Source organism: Pistacia vera, unplaced genomic scaffold (genome assembly GCF_008641045.1).
Source record: "Pistacia vera cultivar Batoury unplaced genomic scaffold, PisVer_v2 Contig58, whole genome shotgun sequence".
Lineage (NCBI taxonomy): Eukaryota > Viridiplantae > Streptophyta > Magnoliopsida > Sapindales > Anacardiaceae > Pistacia > Pistacia vera.
This window is the reverse complement of record NW_022196423.1, coordinates 819,416-840,246: the sequence shown is the minus strand read 5'-3', so window position 1 is coordinate 840,246 and position 20,831 is coordinate 819,416. Positions and strand designations below refer to the sequence as shown.

The window sequence follows — 20,831 nt, the reverse complement described above, 5'->3', positions numbered from 1 at the left end:
AAACTTTTAAAAACTGACTAATGTACCCCTAAAAATTACTAACCCCCCACAAAATTTTATTTCGTCCCAAAATATAAAAAAATTAAGGGGAAAAAAAATTGCTGGTCCATAAGACTGGTCCTGAAATTGCTCATGAACTTGGAACCAATCTTAGGCCCATAACCATAAGCGATTGATCCAATCCTAAAGGGACGAGTCCCGAACCTGCTTGGGACCCATCCTGACCAGCTCTACTCATTGCAAACTATCCAATTGTGAACTAAGATATCAAAGTTATAAAAAAAAACTTTATGAAATTAGATTGTAAATGTAATATTACCCAATCTAAAAAGAAATTTATCCATTTTGTTCATAAAATATAAAAATATCTTTTATAATATAAAATTTTTCGAAAAAAAATAAAAAAATCGTTAAATTTATCTAACATTGCTTTATAACCAGTAATTCACATTTTCTCAGTCTATATAATTAACATTTCTTATTGTTGACAGAAGATGAGATCAGAATCAGATCACGTGAATGTACTATTGAGGAAGTTGCATATCAGCTGCATGGCCCCCACTTGTATTTTGGTTTTGGACTTTTCCCAACTCCTGTTGGAAAAATATCTGTTGCCATAAGGGCTGTAATCGGCTCAAGTGATGCGAGTTTGAGCCGAGCCTCTAGAGCCTTCGATTTTGTGGCTCGGCTCGAACTCGATTACATGGGGGAGCTAATCGAGCTCGAGGGAAGCTCGGGTTTGAGTCCCTACAATTTTAATACATTTTCTCAGCAACCAAACAAAGCCTAGATGGGCAAACAAAATAACTGAAAGTGCAAACGAAAACTTTCGAGGAAGAGAGAAAACGAGTAGTAAAGAATGAAGTAGCAATTTGAACAAGAAGCCACCATGAAACTTTGAAAGAGAAGAGGAATGATAATAGTAATACATTATTAGGGAGAAGGGTTTGAAGTTACAGCAATTTGAACAAGAAGTCACCATGAGTAGCAAATAACGGAGCAAACACCGGAGACTCTACTGCCATGAGCTTGAAACCTTGAAACTCTGAAAGGAAAGATTATTTTTATTTGTAAGAGAAAATATTTTTTCTATCCTTTATTTGTATGGGAAGAGAGAAAATATTTTTTTATTTTCTCTTTCTTCTTTTACAATTTAATGTTGTGTCCTTTTTTATCCGCTACTGCCACAAAGTGGCAGTCTCGAGCCCACCACTAATTGAATGACTCGTTTTTTGAATTTTTTAGGGGTGTGTTTGTCACTTTTAAAAAATAAAATTACATATCACCCCCTGTTGTTTCAAAAATATCAAATATACCTGAGCTTCCTAAAACTCGCGAGCCTACGAGTTCGAATTGTTCGAACTCGGCTCCATACTGTAATCGAGCCGAGCCGGTTCAATTAAAAATCGAGCCGAGTTAGAATTTTTACCGGCTCGGCTAACACCCCTTTTTTGTAATAAACAAACAAATAAATATCTAATATTATAATTTTATTCTATTTAAAATTCAATCTGGCAACTATAATGTAATTATAATTTATATTGATAATTTGTTAGATAATTTTATGTTTATTTAGTGGACTTTATTTATTGATATGAATCCAATAAAATCTTAATATGGTGTGATCTACCAGTCTACCACTGCTCCTCACAAATACAATCGTACAGCACATGGCTTGTTAATAGAGGGAAGCTGAAATTGACTTGTCAAAGGATGTAATCATTGACTTGTTTTTAGTATTTTCCTATGTTGATGTTAATTTTTGTCAATAATAATTCAACCGTTGATTTTTTTTATAATTTAAAAAAAAAGAAAAAGAATAATAATGAGGAATGAGATTTGGGACAAGTTGAAGAAAGAGGAAGGAAAGAGAAGATATTAGTATTAAAAAGAGTGAATAATTGAATTGAAGTCCACAAGGACAACTCCCATTATTTCCCACACCTAAGTTACCTAACAAAATCAAAAAGTCCTACTTGTACAAGTAACCAACTATAGCATGCATAATGAATATGTGATGCCAATTGCCAATTTGAAATCCCAAAACTAACCCCAACTATATCTTTTTATTTTCCTTCATCTTTAGATTCCGTATAATCAAAAAGTAGATTCTTAATACCTTTTAAGATCGATTTTATTCCCTAAATTGTTGAGATTTATTTTCAAAATTCAATTCCCTTTTAAGTAAGTTTTATAACAGAGTCCTGACTAATTACAGACAAAATTTAAAGGATCCAATTCCAGACTCAACTCTCTCAACAAACCCACATGCCCAACTTTTATAGAACATGCTATCTATCTTCCTCAATAATTTAATCTTTTTAAATGAAGATTCATATAATATTATTTTTAATTATATGATTTTTGGTATATCTTTTTATATTATCAAAACAAAAGATAATTTATTTCATTTGTTCTTAGATATTGGAGGCACTTTCAAAAAGGTAAAGCTTTAATAGATGGTGTTTAAAAGTAATTTTGTGCAACAGGGTGAATGCAGAGGTAACGTTACCCGCATATGAAGGGGTGGAAATGTCTATAAGAAGGAGCTACGTTAGGCGAGGTTGACGGAAAAAGCGAAGTAAACATTGCATTCATCTATGCAACCCAAGCACAACTCTTCCTTCTCCGCTCCATTCTCCTCCATTCTTTTCATTCTTCCAAAAATTTTCATCTCAAAATCATTCAAAGTTTCACCTTATGAGCTGGTTTGGTAAGCTCCGTTGTTCTTCCAATCTCAGCACCTTCATTGCTGGTCTTCTTNTTTTTTTGTTTTTTTTTTTTTTTTGCCTTTCCCAATTGAGTGGATTAAAATTAAAATACACCTACAAAGTAACCAAGCCAAACTTATTTCTCAACAATAATTAAATTAAAAAAATAAACTGAAATTATACATGTAACATGATCCAAGTTCCAAATCCAACCATCAGCAGTAAATGAGGCATAATTCTTGATGAATGAATAATTTATTTTTTGTCCTGTTTTTCATTGTGCTTGGGGACGTCTGGGCAATGGGCATTGCTGCATTGGCTAAATGGTAAGGGCCCCTTCAATTTCAAAGACTCTGGTTGGCCATTAGGAGCAAGATTCAAGTTTAGTAAATCACAAATTCTAAATATATAATACTCAATTTTATTGGAAACTACAATAAAAAAATTTCTACAACTGTAAAACATGGAATGAATAGAGAAAATTAGGGATTTAGCCTTTAGGATTAGGGACATTACCTTTGATAAATGGATGAAAAGTACAGCTGGATGTTGGTTCAGTCGTTCAGCCTTGGAAGGAGAGTTTGGTGAGAGATTGAGAGTCAGAGTTTGAGAGAGACTGAGAGTTAGAGCACCTGCTGACCTGCACCATGAGAGAAAAAGGGAAGAGAGAAAGAGGAAAGAGAGGTTTTACTTTTTAGCGTCTGTTTTGTTCTGAAACTGTAAGAGTTCAAAAACCAAAAAAGCTCTTCTTTTCCCAAAATGTCAAAGTTATATAGGGGTGAAATATTAAAGTCTTGTGGGGGCGAAATGTTAAAGTTTTATAGGGGGTAAAATACAAATAAATAAAAATATTTATGGACTCTGAAATTTTTTAAAATTTGAGTGGGGGCCGTGGTCCCCACTCGTCATTAAGTAAATCCGCCACTGGATGAAACGATTATTGAATTACCCAAGATTTAATCAGAGAATCAATTGGCTGACATCCTTATCAAAGTTGTCTCTAAACGCATATTCTTACAAGTTTTAGCATCAACTTGATGGAGAGTGTTGAGATTTCCATAATATTGTGTAAATCTTCTGTAATCTTGTAAATCTTCTGTAATCCTTTAGTTATGTCAAGTATACGATCTCAAAATATTTTACAAATTATGTAATCTCATAATTATGTTAGACAGAATATTGTATAATCTGTAATTGACATAGTTAAGAGATTTAGAAGATCGTATACTCCCTATATAAAAGATGTAGCTCCTTAGTGACGAACCAATTAATTAAACTTACATTCCTCTATTAAACAGTATCCATTTTAGTTATTTCATATAATAATTTCTATTTTGTCTATTAGTGAGAGCAGTAATTATTAAAGAGTAATTAATACGTTTCAAAGTTAGAGTAATGCTATAGTCACAAGGAGTAGTGTACTAAATTTGTGCATCGAATGACGTGACAAAATCCTAACCGTCAATTAATATTAAGTTATAATTAATTAACGGTCAGGATTTTATTACATCATTTGATGCACAACTACTCCGGATGTCTATTATTTTCCTCAAAAGTTAAAGCCTTAAAAGGCAGGCTGGCATTTTTGTGCGTAGGAAGTCAAGGGTCCACCTATTAAGAGAGAAGACTTTCATCACTATCATAAATAATCTTCTCACTTGACTTACATCTATGTACGTTGATTATGATTAATAATAAATAATTTGTGCCTAGACAGGAGGCTTGGTGATAACAACAAAAATATAAATAATTTTTGCTATAATTTTTTTATAATGCATGTGCTATGATTTTTGCTTTATTTTTTTTTGTTGTTAGAACAAAACATGCGTTTTGACTTTAATTAAAAAAAAAAAAAATCATAAAACTGTAAAACATTAGCGTTAGTTTTCTATTAAAAAACGTACTAATTTTTCTTTTTTAAATACTTTACAGTTTGTCTATGGGATGTGGATCAAAATAAACCACACCAACTTCTTGATATTTTTGAAAAAGATTATTATAATCAACATAACTAGTATATACAATTTTCTTTGTTATTCTCCCACTTAGTTCACACACAATAACTCTTTTCTTCATTCCCAAAACCATGGAGCGACACTTTTTCAATTCCAAAACCTTTTTCTTTCATTTCCTTCTTTGGTTTCATCTTTCATGGATGATCGCCTCAGCCACATCAGGCTTTCACTCTGATGAACTCGCTTTACTTGATTTCAAGCAACGAATAACTCAAGACCCTCTTCAGATCATGAGCTCCTGGAATGATTCTATCCATTTCTGCAATTGGACTGGTGTTACATGCAGTCCAACTGATGGAAGGGTCACAATCTTGTACTTGAAATCGCAAAAGTTGGCTGGATCGATACCATCTTCTATAGGAAACCTTACATCTCTTACTACTATCAACTTGCAAAACAATAGCTTCCATGGTGAAGTTCCTCAAGAAATAGGCCGTTTAAAGCAAGTGCAAACTCTCAACTTCACCTTCAATTACTTTGGTGGGAGTATTCCAACGAATTTATCTCGTTGTACAAATCTTAGAGTACTTGGATTTAGTTACAACGAGTTTATTGGGCAGATTCCGGACCAGCTTAGTTCATTGTCGAAACTGGTATATCTGGGACTTGGAGCTAACAATCTTACAGGAAGAATTCCAGCTTGGATTGGCAATATTTCTTCTCTTCTCATTATGTCCCTTGCGCGAAATAATTTACAAGGGAGCATACCCAAGGAACTAGGTTTGATATCAGGCTTGAGACTTTTTCAACTTTTTTCCAATAATCTGTCTGGTACCATCCCTACTTCAATTTATAATCTCTCTTCTATATACTATTTCGCTGTTGCTCAAAACCAGCTGCATGGGCAGCTGCCCTCAGATGTTGGTCTCACTCTCCCTAATCTTGAAATATTTTCTGGCGGTGTTAACTATTTTACAGGAAGTATTCCTGAATCATTGTCAAATGCTTCTAATCTTTCCGTCATTGATTTTTATGGAAACAGCCTCACTGGGAATATTCCAGAAAGCTTTGGAAGCTTGAAAGGTCTAATTAGACTTAATTTTAACTATAATAGACTTGGAAAGGGGGAAATTGATGAATTGAATTTTTTATCTGCCCTGGCTAATTGTACTAGTCTTAAAGTGTTGGGTCTTTGTTGTAATGGTTTTGGTGGAGAGTTGCCTAGTTCCATAGGAAACCTTTCAACTCAATTGCAAACTTTAAACTTTGGGATGAATCTTATTCATGGGAATATCCCTCCTGGGATCGGAAACCTAGTTAACCTAGCTGTCTTAACGTTTGATGAAAACTACTTGAGTGGTAGTGTTCCAGCTGAAGCTATTAGGAGGCTCCAGAATGTAGAGGTCTTGTCTTTAGATTCCAACAAGTTTTCTGGGATAATACCATCCTCCCTCGGTAACCTAACTAAATTATTTAAGCTTCTTTTGAACAGTAATGAATTTGTAGGAAACATACCTCCAAGTCTTGGAAGGTGTCAAAAATTGCAAGAATTGGATTTAGATAGTAATAGTCTAAATGGCACCATACCCAAAGAAGTTTTCGGTCTTTCTTCCATTTCAATTTATTTGCGATTGTCTAATAATTTTTTGACTGGTTCACTACCACTTGAAGTGGGTAACTTGAAAAATCTTGGAGAGTTGGATGTATCCAAGAACAAATTATCAGGTGAAATTCCTAGTAGCCTTGATAGTTGTACTAGTTTGGAACGTCTGCACTTGGGAAGTAACATGTTTGGAGGGATTATTCCTGAATCTTTGAAAAGTTTAAGAGGTTTAGAGGAATTGGATCTTTCTTGGAACAATTTATCTGGCCAAATTCCTGAATTTTTCAGCCAATTTTTGTTTCTCAAGTATCTCAATCTTTCTTTTAATAAGCTTGAAGGTTAAGTACCCAAGTAAGGGATATTCGCAATTGCAAGTGCCAATATTTCACTTATTGGAAATGAAAAGCTTTGTGGCGGTGCTCCAGAACTACTTTTAAATGTATGCTCAACAAAAGGTTCTAAAAAGTATATTAATAAAGAGGTAGTAATCTCAATAATTATTGGTGTTACAATTGCAATTCTGTTGGTGATTTCTTTTGTTTTATATTACAAAATGAAATCTTCACAGACAAGTTTCAATACATCTTCGATTGATAGACAGTTAAGTCTGTCTTACTCTGACATTTTAAAATCAACTGATAACTTTTCCAATGAAAATTTGCTTGGTGTGGGTAGTTTCAGTTCTGTCTACAAAGGTGCTCTTTCTAGTGATGGAAAAGTTGTAGCAATTAAGGTGTTAAAGGTTCAACATCAAAGAGCCTTAAAGAGTTTCATTGATGAATGCAATGCTTTGAAAAGCATACGACATCGTAACATCCTCAAGATCATAACTGTTTGCTCAAGTGTTGATTATGAAGGTAATGACTTTAAAAGTCTTGTTTTTGAGTTCATGTCTAATGGAAGTTTGGACAACTGGCTACATCCGGTGCCTAACGAGCAATCTGCTGGAATCAAGAACTTGACCCTTATGCAGAGACTAAATGTAGCAATTGATGTTGCTTCTGCTTTTGATTATCTCCATCACCATTGTCAGACTCCAATTGTGCATTGTGACCTCAAGCCAAGCAATGTGCTACTTGATGAAGATATGACAGCCCATGTTGGTGACTTTGGATTGTCGAAGTTCCTTTTTGAATCATCAGATAATGCCTTGCAAAGTCAAATAACATCAGCTGCTCTAAGAGGTTCTATTGGCTACATCCCTCCAGGTATTATTATTATTTTTTTTTTTTCTCAAAAGTATATTTGAATTTTAGTTCTTGATTATCATGTTACTTTTAAGAAATTCTTAGGGTCTTAACCTTCGTTTAATTAAATACAACGTTTCTCATTCTAATTATTATTATAAATTTATCACTATTTATTATTTTATTATCCTCTGAAAATACACGTGTAATACAATATAAGTAGTTTTTATGAGTAGTGTCATTTCATTTTCTTAATACTTTATCATTGATTCAATTTTTTCCCTTTAAAAGTCCAATAACTCTATAAAATTTCTCATTTTAATTATCATCATAAATTATTCTTCATGAATAATTGCAACATCTAAAATTGATTTCTTTGGCCATAATAACTTTATTATTATTTAAATCTTTCAAAATATGAAAACATGTCAAAAACATTTTTCAAGTATTGAGTATATTATTGTTATATAAAAGATAATAACAAGTAAGTAATAAAAACGTGAATAAAATGGAAAGAGTTAGGGTTTTAAGGGGCATGATTGAAATTTAAAATTAAAGAATGGTATTTTAAAAGTCATTAAAGGCAAACAAATAGTTTTTGTATTTAGTTAAAACAACTTCTTCTTTTTTTTTTTTTTTTTATTAAGAAGATATGATTTATTTTCAGTTTGAAGTGGTGAAACTAACAACCAATAAATATCTAAATAAAAATATTCATTTTTTTTTTTTTTTTTAAGTTTTTTGGACACTAAAATAAAGATGACCTTATAATTTATATTTGCATTTCTTTTTTTTATTGTTTTTGCTTTCTAAACCGTAGGAAAAAAAATAAATTTATTCCCTAAAGTTTATATTTTGATTTCTGAAAGAAAAAAATCATTAAACACAGAAAATACTGATTTTTTAATTGAAAATACTAATTTTTTTTTTTAATATTTTACCCTTGTGGATGTGGATCAGATGACAAACGAGATATTATAAATTTGTAATCAACATAACCAGTACATAAAATTTTCTTTGTTATTTCTTCCACAGTTCAAACTTCAAACATTCAATCACTCTTTCTTCATTCCAAAACCATGGAGCGATACTTTTTCAATTCAAAATGTTTTTTGTTCCATTTCCTTCTTCTGTTTCATCTTATATGATGATAACCTCAGCCTCATCAGGCTTTCACTCTGATGACTCGCTTTACTTGATTTCAGCAACGAATATCAAGACCCTCTCAGATCATGAGCTCCTGGAATGATTCTATGCATTTCTGCAATTGACTGGTGTTACATGCAGTCCAACTGATGGAAGGGTCACAATCTTGTACTTGAAATCGCAAAAGTTGGCTGGATCGATACCGCTCTATAGGCCCTTACATCTCTTACTGCTATCAACTTGCAAAACAATAGCTTCCGTGGTGAAGTTCCTCAACGAAATAGGCCGTTTAAAGCAGCTGCAAATCTCAACTTCGCCTTCATATACTTTGGTGGGAGTATTCCAACGATTTTATCTCGTTGTACAAACTCTGAGAGCTAATTTACTCGCAACGAGTTTATTGGGCAGATTCCGGACCGCTTAGTTCATTGTCGAAACTGAATATCTGCTACTGGAGCTAAACATCTTACAGGAAGAATTCCAGCTTGGATTGGCAATATTTCTTCTCTTGGCTTTCTGGTCCTTGCGCAGAATATTTACAGGGGAGCATACCCAAGGAACTAGGTTTATATCAGGCTTGAGATTTTTTCAAATTGGTGGGAATTATTTCTCTGGTACCATCCCTACTCAATTTTAAATCTCTCTTCAATGTACTATTTCTCTGTGTTTCAAAACCAGCTGCACGGCAGTTGCCGTCAGATTTGGACTCAATCTCCCCAATCTTGAAGAATTTAATTGTAATTATAACTATTTTACAGGAAGTATTCCTGTACATTGCCAAATGCTTCTAAACTTTCAGGAGTTGATCTTTGTAATAATAGCCTCACTGGGAATGTTCCAGAAGGTTTGGAAGCTTGCAAGTCTCATTAGACTTATTTGGAGTATAAAGACTTGGAAAGGGGGAAATTGGTGACTTGAATTTCTAAAATTTTGTCTAATTGTACTAGGCTTGTAGGACTGGGTCCTATGGTATAGCTTTTGGGGAGAGTTGCCTAATTCCATAGGCAACCTTTCAACTCAATTGCAAATTTTAGATATTGGAATGAATCGATTCATGAAACATCCCTGCTGGGATTGGAAACCTGGTTAACCTAACTGTCTTATCCTTTGCACGACTACTAATTGGTAGTGTTTCCAGCTGAAGCTATTGGGAGACTACGAATCTAGAGAAATTGTCTTTATGTAACAATAAGTTTTCTGGATTAATCCCATCCTCACTGTGCAACTTGACTAAATTAATTAAGCTTTGTTTGAGCATAATGAATTCGAGGGAAGCATACCTCCAAGTCTTGGAAAGTGTCAAAAATTGCTAGCATTGTATTTAGGGAATATAGTCTAAATGGCACATACCCAAAGAAGTTTTCGGTCTTTCTTCCATATCAATTTATTTGGGTTTGTCTGATAATTTTTTGTGGTTCACTACCACTAGAAGTGGGTAACTTAAAAAATCTTGGAGAGTTGGTGTATCCGACAAATTATCCGGTGAAATTCCTAGTAGCCTTGAAGTTGTACTAGTTTGAAACGTCTGTACTTGGGAATAACATGTTTGGGACTATCCTGAATCTTTGAAAAGTTTAAGAGTTTAGGATTGGATCTTCTTGGAACAATTTATCTGCCAAATTCCTGAATTTTTCAGCCAATTTTTGTTTCTCAGTATCCAATCTTTCATTTATAAGCTTGAAGGTAAAGTACCCAAGAAAGGATATTCGCAAATGCAAGTGCCGAGATTTCACTTATTGGAAATGAAAAGCTTGTGCGGTGCTCCAGAACTACTTTTGCCTTATGCTCAACAAAAGTTTCTGAAAAGCATATTAATTAAGAATAGTAATCTCAATAATTATTGGTGTTACAGTACGACTCTGGTGGTGATTTCTTTTTTTTATATTACAAAAGAAATCTTCACGACAGTTCCACTACATCTTCGATCGAAAGTCAGTTACTTTATCTTACTCTGACATTTTAAAATCAACTAATAACTTTTCTATGAAAATTTGTTCGGTGTGGGTAGTTTGGTGTTCTTTCTACAAAGGTACTCTTTCTGGTGATGGAAAAATTGTTGCAATTAGGTGTCAAAAGTTCAACATCAAGAGCCTTAAAGATTTTCATTGAGAATGCATGCTTTGAAAAGCATACGACACCGTAACATCCTCAAGATCATCTGTTTGTTCAAGTGTTGATTATGAGGAAATGACTTTAAATGTCTTGTTTTTGGTTCATGTCTAATGGAAGTTTGGACAAGTGGCTACATCCGGTCCTAATGAGCAACTTGCTGGAATCAAGAACTTGACCCTTATGCAGAACTAAATGTAGCAATTGATGTTGCTTCTGCTTTTGATTATCTCCATCATCCATTGTCAGACTCCAATTGTGCATTGTGACCTCAAGCCAAGCAATGTGCTACTGATGAAGATATGATGGCCCATTTGGTGACTTTGGATTGTCGAGGTTCCTTTTTGAATCATCAATAGCCTTGCAAAGTCAATAACATCAGCTGCTCTAAGAGGTTCTATTGGCTACATCCCTCCAAGTATTTTTTATTATTTTTATTTTTTTCTCAAAAGTATATTTGAATTTTAGTTCTGGATTATCATTTTATTTTTAGAAATTCTTAAGGTCTTAACCTTCGTTTAATTAATTACAACATTTCTCATTCTAATTATTATCAATTTATCACATTTTTATCACTATTTATTTTATTATATTCTGAAAATACACGTGTAATACAATATAGTAGTTTTTATGAATAGTGTCTTTCATTTTCTCATACTTATCATTGATTCAAATTTTTCCCTTTAAAAGTCCAAGAACTCTATAAAATTCTCATTTTAATTATTATCATAAATTATTTTCATGAATATTGCAACATCTAAAATTGATTTCTTTGGCCATAATAACTTTATTATATTTAAATCTTTCAAAATACGAACAACTGTCAAAAAACTTATTTATAACAATACAGATAATTAATTACATAAAGTCTAAACATTTTATTAAATTTTTTATTAATTTTACTACTGTTATATCTCGTCCACCACTAGATTAAATTATTGACTATGCTTATGTGTATATTCATGTTCTGTTCCATCAATAATTCAAGATTATGCAGACCATTAAGAAGTACGAATTTGTACAACAAGCAGAGCTTATATTAAAATATGGAAATGTCTATAACTTGCTAATTAAATTACCATTTTTTTTTTTCTTTTGCTCTTATTTTAGATTCTTTAGTAATAAATACTTAAACTATTTCTTTTTTACATTTAACTGCTCTTTAATTTGTAAAATTTCTATAGATTTAATTCTATTTTTTGTTTGAAAAAAGGATCAAGTCCTTGAGCTTTGAACACATAAGATAATATAAATTATTTTGTCATTCTTATATTATTCATAAAGTAAACAATTTTAAGTATCAATTTCTTTTATTATATTGACATGTGCCGACTCCAATTTCATACATTGTAGAAATACATGGATGGTCATGTTTCCAGGCTCGGAGACATATACAGCTATGGTATATTGTTGTGGAGATGTTTACAGGTAAGACCTACAGATGAAATGTTTAAAGATGACTTGAGCATTCATAACTTTGTTTCAATGGCTTTTCAAACCATGTTATGGACATTGTTGACCCATCACTGCTCTTGGAAAAGAAATGAATGAGATGATGGAGGTGAGAAATCATGATGAAAACTTTGAATCTCAAAGGATATAAAAAGAAAATGGAAGAATTCTTGGTTCCGTGCTGAGGATTGGACTCGTGTTCCACAACATCTCCAGAGAGCGAATGACATGAATGATGTAGTCAACAATCTAAAGCTATCAAGACCATTTCTCAAGTCTAAGGGAGAGATGAATGATTACAATTCTCTCTTCATCCAACATATTGCATTGTTCTTGATTGCTTGTTTTGAAGTTGGGGGTGATTTAATTGCTCTGTTTTATTTATGTGTAATCTCTGTATTTTCATTATGCTCTGTTTCTTAGCTTTGTAATGCTTTGTGTTTCATGTTCAAACTTCATTGCTTTCGTTTTTTTTTTTTTTTTTTTTTTTTTTTTTTTTAATTTCTGTTATCCATAATATTTGACCTGTGTTTTCTGAACCCTCTTTTTAAATAAATACAAAATTTCTATGATACTTCAAATATACTATTATGAACTAAGAACACAATTATAAAAGTGTAATTAATACATTTGAAATTAAAATAGACTTCTGTTCTGAAATCAATTGATAAATAGGAATAAATTATTTGAAACACTACATCGACAAATATTAAAACCCAAAATTTAGAATTTTATCTTGCTATCTTCGCTTGTTCTTCATAAATTAAATTAAAGAAAAAACAAAAAAACAAATTAAGCCCCACTCAATCAGTCAATCTCTTTTCAAATATATTTGGTAAATAGTATTTAAAAATAATTTTTATAATTATTAAGACATAGAAAGATAATGTTGAACTAAATAACTGTTTTTTATATCCGAGCCAGGTATACCCACCCTGTATACCCAAGTCTGGGCCGATTCTAGGCCGGGCCTAAAAAACTGACATCCCTAGACATTTTCCAGTTATCAATTATCAACGGTCCCGACGACAATTGACCAATTTATTCTATAATTTTATATAATTATTACACAACTTCCCATTAAAAAATATAGTATCATAATATTTTATATACTTCTCCCTCTCTCCTCTTATCACAATTCAAATACACATTGAAGTGGAAAATGGGTTACCTAAAACATTATGCAATTGACTCTGCAGTCAATAAAGCATTAACAAGAATAGAAGCTGACTTTGTCAGAAAACAAATGTTCGAGTCTTATCATGATACACTGATTCATAAAAGTAGAGCATCTCAAATCCAACATTGCATTCTCTAAATTTATAAACACACAAATATTGAAACTATTATAAGTATAGTATCATTAGCCACTATGGTCATAACATAACTCCCCAACCTTTTTCAAGAGATCTAATCACATGAGCAACGTATGCCAACTTTGACTCATCATAGTCATTGGTTAAGATAAAAGTTTGTATTAAAAGAATGGATTGTTCTATTAATTCCAATAATGTACCCACTTGGACGAAGACCTGGAACGGGTTAATTTGAAACTTAGGATGAGCATTTGTTGTTGGTCCTTTTAGTGGGAAAGAGCAGCTTCCTGTTGAGTCCCATACTTGCATTTGATTTCTTCACCTTCTATCAGCTTCTCAACAGCATCGGACGGCAGGCTAATCATCTCTAATGTCTTCTCCCCCACTTTATAAGAAGTCTCAACGTTGTGTGCTTCCTTGGAAGGATATGGTTGGACGGCAATCTTGAGTATGAATGCGCAAACAGGCCATCATCCGCTCTCACACAAGTCACATACTCTGGAATCTGAGGATCAGTGGCTGAAAAAAGTGTGCTCCTCGAACCTCATTTTTGAAAATCATACCAAATTTAGCTGTACTTCCTTTCACATATTTTTTCTATTTAAGAATATAATACCCACTCTTCCACCACAATTTAGCTGGCTGTTTTCTTGTAATTTTTATAGATAGGGTTTCCGATGATCGACAAGATCAAGTATTGAAAGGGCACAAAAAGGAAGAAGAATAGCCCATCTAGTTAATGCAATTGCTAGAATAGATTTGAAGCTGGGAAAATTCAAAAGGCATTGATGTCTGATGAAAAAAAATGCTTGAGAAAGTTGTCTTCATTACTCATGCAACTAAGAAAACAAGAAAGTGGCACTAGCATTTGAAAACTCACCTTCTTGCGGACTAAAGATGAAATATAGTATAAGATGATAAGCAGCTTGCACAATTTTGGAAAGATCCCTTGCCTGCATTTGATTAAAGACAGAACCAAAAGAGTAAAATAGATCAATCTAGTTTCGAAATATTTCTACTGGAAATCTGAGTCTAAATAAATCACTGATTTAGATCTCATCATTGCTGAATATTAAATGTGGTTACATTAACATTAAGAATACTCTTATAAACTGAATATACAAACATTATGCTCGAATATCATAATTATAAAGTGTGAAAATAAGAAAAAAAAAATAAAACAATTTAAGGTAGATGAAAGGCAATGAACAAGCAATGCCAGCCCATTTGTATATAAGCTTGTACACTTAGCATAGTAATACTCTTAACATTACTTTCCATCTAGTGTACAATTAACAAATTTAAGGACAGTTAACATATTGCAAACAGTAGCTGCCTCAAAAAGATCCTCAAAACACTTAAAAGAGATTGCAGGTTGATCTAGATGCCTATAAGGTTGTCAGTTGTATTCATCTTTCCTTTCTGAAGTTCCTACTGCATCGATTACCAAGATTTTATTTTTTTTTATGAAGCCACAGACCCTTATTCTTACAAGGGTTCTGTCTTTTTGTCCAATCAGGTCAATTGTTTTATCTCTTTCAGTTTTCTAATTTAAATCTTTTTTTTCCCATCAAAAACAAGAAAGTAAATTGACAAACACCAAATCAAAATTTCAGTGTAAACTTGTTTTCCTGCTTCCTACTACTTGGAATTTGACAAATTTAGCAATTAGATGGAGATGCATTCCCAATCCGACACACATGCAAAAGCTATATAATATTACCTCCTATCGAAGATTATATACCTAAAAAAAGAACTTCAAGATAAGCACATATTTGAAGTCCTGTTTAGTGAACTTTTCAAATCCATGATATATAAATTGGAACTTCTTCTCTACGCTAGAAGCTGCACATATTTTATAACAGGATATGTAAGATGTCTAGAGAATTACAAGAGTTTAACTTTAAAATGTGAATAAAAAAGTTCTGCATGCCACAATCTTTCAAAGGAAAACTCATATTGCACAATTTTGTCTTCTGTCCAAAGGATATTATATCATTTTATCGTCCCACAACTTCTCTAAAGCAGTAATGTACAAGTCTCCTGATTATGAGATGATTTATAGTTCATGTTGAGGACATACATGTGGAGAAACATGCTTTAAATGTCAACATCCTTTGTCAAGATAAGAAGCGACTGGAAGGCAGCAAGAGACTTACACCATTCGTGTGGACAATCCCAGGAGACACACATAATACATTGATGCCAGATTCGAGCAGCTCGCTTTTGAAGGACACTACTAAACATAATCTGCAAAGCAATCTAAAGGCTCTGTCAGATGGCTATTCCTTCCGAACAACTCAGAAAATAAGTATACAAGAATTAAATTGCTGTTTTTCTAGGTGATTGAAAGCCATTCAGGACCTTCTACATCCTAAGGATAATCGCTACAGCAGATGTCAAGAAAAAAAATGGAAAAGCAAAGGGCATAAACTAGATAAACAAAATACAAACTATTACAGCAACCTTAGCGCCTAGAACTTAATGGACAAGCTTCTAATAGTTGCTAAAAACATGTCACACCATTGGAAAATTATAATATTATTCAAAATTCACTGCCGTCAAGTTTCAGTTACTGACATTTATTTAAGTTAGGGAGTCAAAAACAATCTTTGTTCAATGCTATAAACAAGAATAATCAGACTATGTGATTAGCTGTTTTTGGAAAGTGAAAAAAAGGCCTAAGCCCTTAGAGAGTTTCTGGTTCTAGCTATTTCATGGACAGCTAGAGGTGAAAAAATTAAAGGTTATCTGAACCAGTAGATGGGAATAAATCAGTATTAATAGACAGAAAGCGCTCTTGCATCACTATGAGTTTTGTTTCAAAAGACTTTCAAGATTTTTGGTTTCTCTTATTCATTTTCAATTGGCAAGTGGTTTTCAGTTGAATCTGGCACTATTGTTTCAAAAGACTTTCAAGATTTTTTGTGTCTTTTTAAGCTACAGACCCTCCTAATAGATGGACTTGTTTTCTGCGGTGGACACTGGTATACAGCTTATCTCCTTCAAGTTATTAATAACCTCTTTGTTTCCTATCCAAAATAAAGTATAATTACTCAATGACCAAGTACAATAATACTACTGCTTTTAATATTATCATGAAATCATTAAAGAAGCTGAATTTTTATAAATTACGTACAGACATTTAACGAAAACAAGCCGTGATATTTTTCTCCAATCATCCAATAAATTTTGCCAGATATGCCAAATATATTAAATAAAATGTAAAAGCAACACTAATTTCCAGGTATTCAAATTTGTGGAAGAATTAAATATTGATTTCTAACGGCACCTGTGCTAGCTTGCGGCTTGTGTATCCCAATAAGCTTGTAAATTTTCCCTTCCCAGAAACAACATTCATGTCTTCTGGGTCAACAAAACCAACATAATGCATCACACCAAAAGAGGGGACAAAGTACTTTCAGACATACACGATAACAGTCGGATGATTAAGTATGAGCTGGATTTACGGCATATGGTTAATCAACTACTACTGCATTATTTACATTATGTAGAAAATTCATTCTCTCTTTTTCCAGATGCCAATAACAATGAGATTAGCACACCCTTAATATTCTCTTTTGAATCATATCAATGGCATGCCAAAATTTTCTGCACCCAATTTACAAGTTTTCATACAGCACTAAATCAAATACTAAGTCTCCTCTGGCCCTCCAGATATCATCATTTCATGGTCTGTCCCCAACTCATATTATTATAATATATATATTTTTTTTATTTTAAAGTTGTCCCCAATATTACTAAAGCTTGATAGATATAATGGACAAATAGGAATATAAAATTCTTTTCTTTTCTTTTCTTTTCTTCTTTAATAAATAACACAATACAAGAAAATGTCAATTAGTAACTTACAACAGAATTCACATTAACTGTTCGACTTGGAGATCCTCTAATAAGGGATGGCAAAGGAAAACTGAAAGCACGCTGGAGCCAGATGATTCACTTGCATGTGCTCTTCATGCCCTTCTTTTGAAATTTTTTGTGGTTCTGGACACAGCAAAGTCAAAGCAAACACAAATGATACTAAATGTTGTATATAAACACTATGGAGCTAAACATCTTGTTATTGCATAGCTTATATGGTTTCCAAAAAAAGATAACACCTAAATTGTTCGTAATACCTAAGAAGCCTGCAAAACAACAACAATTTACAACAGCAAGATTGTGAGGAAAAGATAGTAGCACTACAATGAGAAATTGAAAATAAGTAATAATAAACATAAGTCTGCACTGAAGAGAGGGGAAAATATTCTGATGATGTGGATACAAGGATTATGGAGTAAGGGTCATTACATAAATCAATTAAATTCCAGCTACAAGAAACAATAGTGGCAAGGGTGAGAGAGAAATAGTCAAACTTTATTAAGATACAGGATATTATTTTGGGGCAAAAACTTCTGTATAAATGGCGAAGCCTCTATGTTCATTTCTTTTAAATTAAATAATAACAAGTTAATAGTACTCAATTTCATTTTCATGATTCTCCAATAAAAGCCTAAAAGTAGATCACTCATGGCATCACAACCTAATGATTAAAATAAAGAAGTAAACACAAAACATGTAAAATTACACGACAGAGGAAAATTTATTCATCATGTAAATTATAACAAGAAAATCAAAGCTTCAATATGGTTTATGAATCAAAAGCAAACTTTTGATTTCAGATCAACATGAAGTAAATGACTCACACTAGATGGCCAGCTTTGGTAGACATCAAACTGAGTTGGAAGTATTTGATAATATTGTCAAGAAAGGAGAAGATAGAATTTGTATGTTCAAAACACACCTAGACACACTTTGAGTGTAAATCAAGCGAGGAATATATGGAATGCCAAGATGCAGTCCAAGAAGAAAAGGCCCATATCAAGCAGAGTATGTAACCGACCTTCTATGCCCCAATACTCTCTTTCATTCTGATGAAAAAACATAGTGAATAAAAAAACTATTGTCGTCAGCAAGTGCATTTTTAAAAAGGAAGAAAACTATCAATCCAATTTAAAGTTCATGATATGCATCCTCAAGACTTTTAACACAACACTAATATCAATTAAGCTTAAAGTACTCAAAATTCATCATGCTGAATTTTTCAACCGATCTTCTAATGCAACTATCACATCATTGTATCTTTATTCACAGCATCATAGTTTGACTACTAAAGTAAAGAGTTAATAAAGACCAACACATTACACTTTAGTTCTTGGCAGTCAATAAACATTTTTAGATCAAAATACATTTTCATAAGACAAGCACAACCTAAAATGTTTTGACATTACAGATCCCGCTTAACCTCCAAATAAAGCATGCCAAAAGCGAACATATTACTAAGCTATGAATAATAATGATAGTCTGAGCAAACCAGAAAGTTATAACACGATATAATAAAAACCCATATAGCATCAAGATGGAACATCAAGAAGGAAGTAGTATTACACTATTGAATGATTGAGAAACACAAACCTCCATGGAAAAAATTCCAGCATTATGATAAGAACATACAAAGGCCCTAAACGTGCATTCCAGCATCAGCAAATCTCACAACAGAGTCCAAGAGAGTAGATCAAGCTCCATCACCTTGAGGAGACATATATCATGTCAACTATCTTTAAATGAATTGTTAAAATGATAACAATGTAATACCTAGAAAAGAATTATCACAGCCAGCAGTATGGACACAAATCTGAAAACCATCTATTGTCCTAAAGGATGCATTTAAAAGTCACAAGCAATTGTGTCTATATGTAATGGTTTGCTTAAACAAACAAAACTTTATTTGGATCAACTGGACGGCGTCTTGAACAATACTTGATTATGGATTTTTCTAATAAGCATTTTTTAATCTGTGTGAAGTGCTTAAGCAATATTTTGATAAATATTTCTTCAAAAGGATTCTAGGTGCTTTTATCGAAATAAATTTTACTCTAGACCACTTCCGCAAAAGCACTCCCAAAATGCATCTCAGGGTGGTCAACAAATGAACCAAAAAAGAAAAACATAGAATGCCTTCGTGTGCTATGTTTCAACTAAAGACACTTGTAGAAAAAATTAACAAATTTGGCATGAAATAAAGCCCCAATCATTATAATTTAGGAGTACCTCAATATTGAGAGGAGGCCTCTTCCAGTCCATTCCTCCTGCCTTTCTGGATCAACTCCTGAGCTGCCTTCCATTTTCTCACTGCCATAACAACATGAGCCCCTGATTCCGCCAATTGCCCATTCATTAAGAATCACAAGCCCATTCCTAATTTAAGCAAAAGAGTAAACTTCATATACCTCTCTAAAATCATTAAAATCAACATACCGGGCGATTTCTTGGCCAATACCGCTGGTGGATCCAGTGACAATGCAAGTGAGATCATTAACAGGAGGCAAGGCAAGGGGTTCTGCAAATGACTGCCAAGATTCTTTGAAAGAGCATCTCTGAATCACGTAGCACCATCCTCTAAGCCATTCATCCACCCCCACGCCTCCTTCTTCTTCTTGTTCGAAGAAGAAGAAGAAGAAGAAGACGCCGTTTCCATCTCGCTCTCTGTTGGGACTTCACTTAACCAATCAGAATCTGGTCTCAGTAACAAACGCACTCTAAAGGGCAGCCACCGTCTGCTGCCTCACACTCCGTTAAAGCCAGCCGTCGCCACGCCACTTTTCAATTTGTAAAATTGGTCATAGATATCACAATTGAAACAAGTGTAATAATCTTAGGGGTGGAGCGCCCAATCGTTAAAATAAGGTTATTTAGAAAACGTATGTTATTATTTTCTGTAATTTTTATTAAGAGTCTTGGTAGGAGAAATGGTATTCTTGAACTAATTCAAGATGATTTTGAAAAGAATTATACCTAGAAAACGAGCTGACATTATTTGATTTTGGAAGTTGTTATCAGATGCCTCGAAAAGGACTTTGCCAATCCGAACTCCGAAGTCACCAACATCAACATGTGTTGTCATATCATCATCAACATTGAAGATAAGTGTAACTTTTCCTTGAAGTTTTTCACACATATGTAAAACAAAGAACTGAAAGAAGAATAACTTCTACTTGTTAGTTTGTAGTAGATGCTTTTTAGAAGCTTTTTTGTGCGGTAAAGTTACGTCATGCTCTTTAGAAGCTTTTTAGTGCAGTAAAACTTAATCTATAATCTTCATAACACTACAGATATTGAAAGTTGTACCAAAATTTTATACCGGTTTACGTATAAATGCGTCTAAATTTTTTTCTAGTAAACGGCCATCCATCAAATTTGGATGACCGTTCACATCATAAACGTTCATTCATATACAAGGTACGAGCGTCTCTATTTAAATTGAACGATCATCATTTATATGGACGTCC

At 33.1% G+C, this 20,831-nt stretch overlaps 1 protein-coding gene and 1 pseudogene across 1 annotated transcript; one reads left to right on the top strand and one right to left on the bottom strand.

The window, feature by feature from the left end:
• Positions 1-4,772: 4,772 nt before the first annotated feature.
• LOC116109437 (probable LRR receptor-like serine/threonine-protein kinase At3g47570) lies at positions 4,773-9,472 on the top strand. Its single transcript, XM_031395648.1, is given in 2 exon segments — positions 4,773-7,477; positions 9,402-9,472. Coding segments are annotated over 2 exon segments (2,751 nt in total). The 5' UTR covers positions 4,773-4,797.
• Positions 9,473-13,740: 4,268 nt separating this feature from the next.
• Positions 13,741-20,020, bottom strand: LOC116109436 (annotated as a pseudogene).
• Positions 20,021-20,831: the final 811 nt, after the last annotated feature.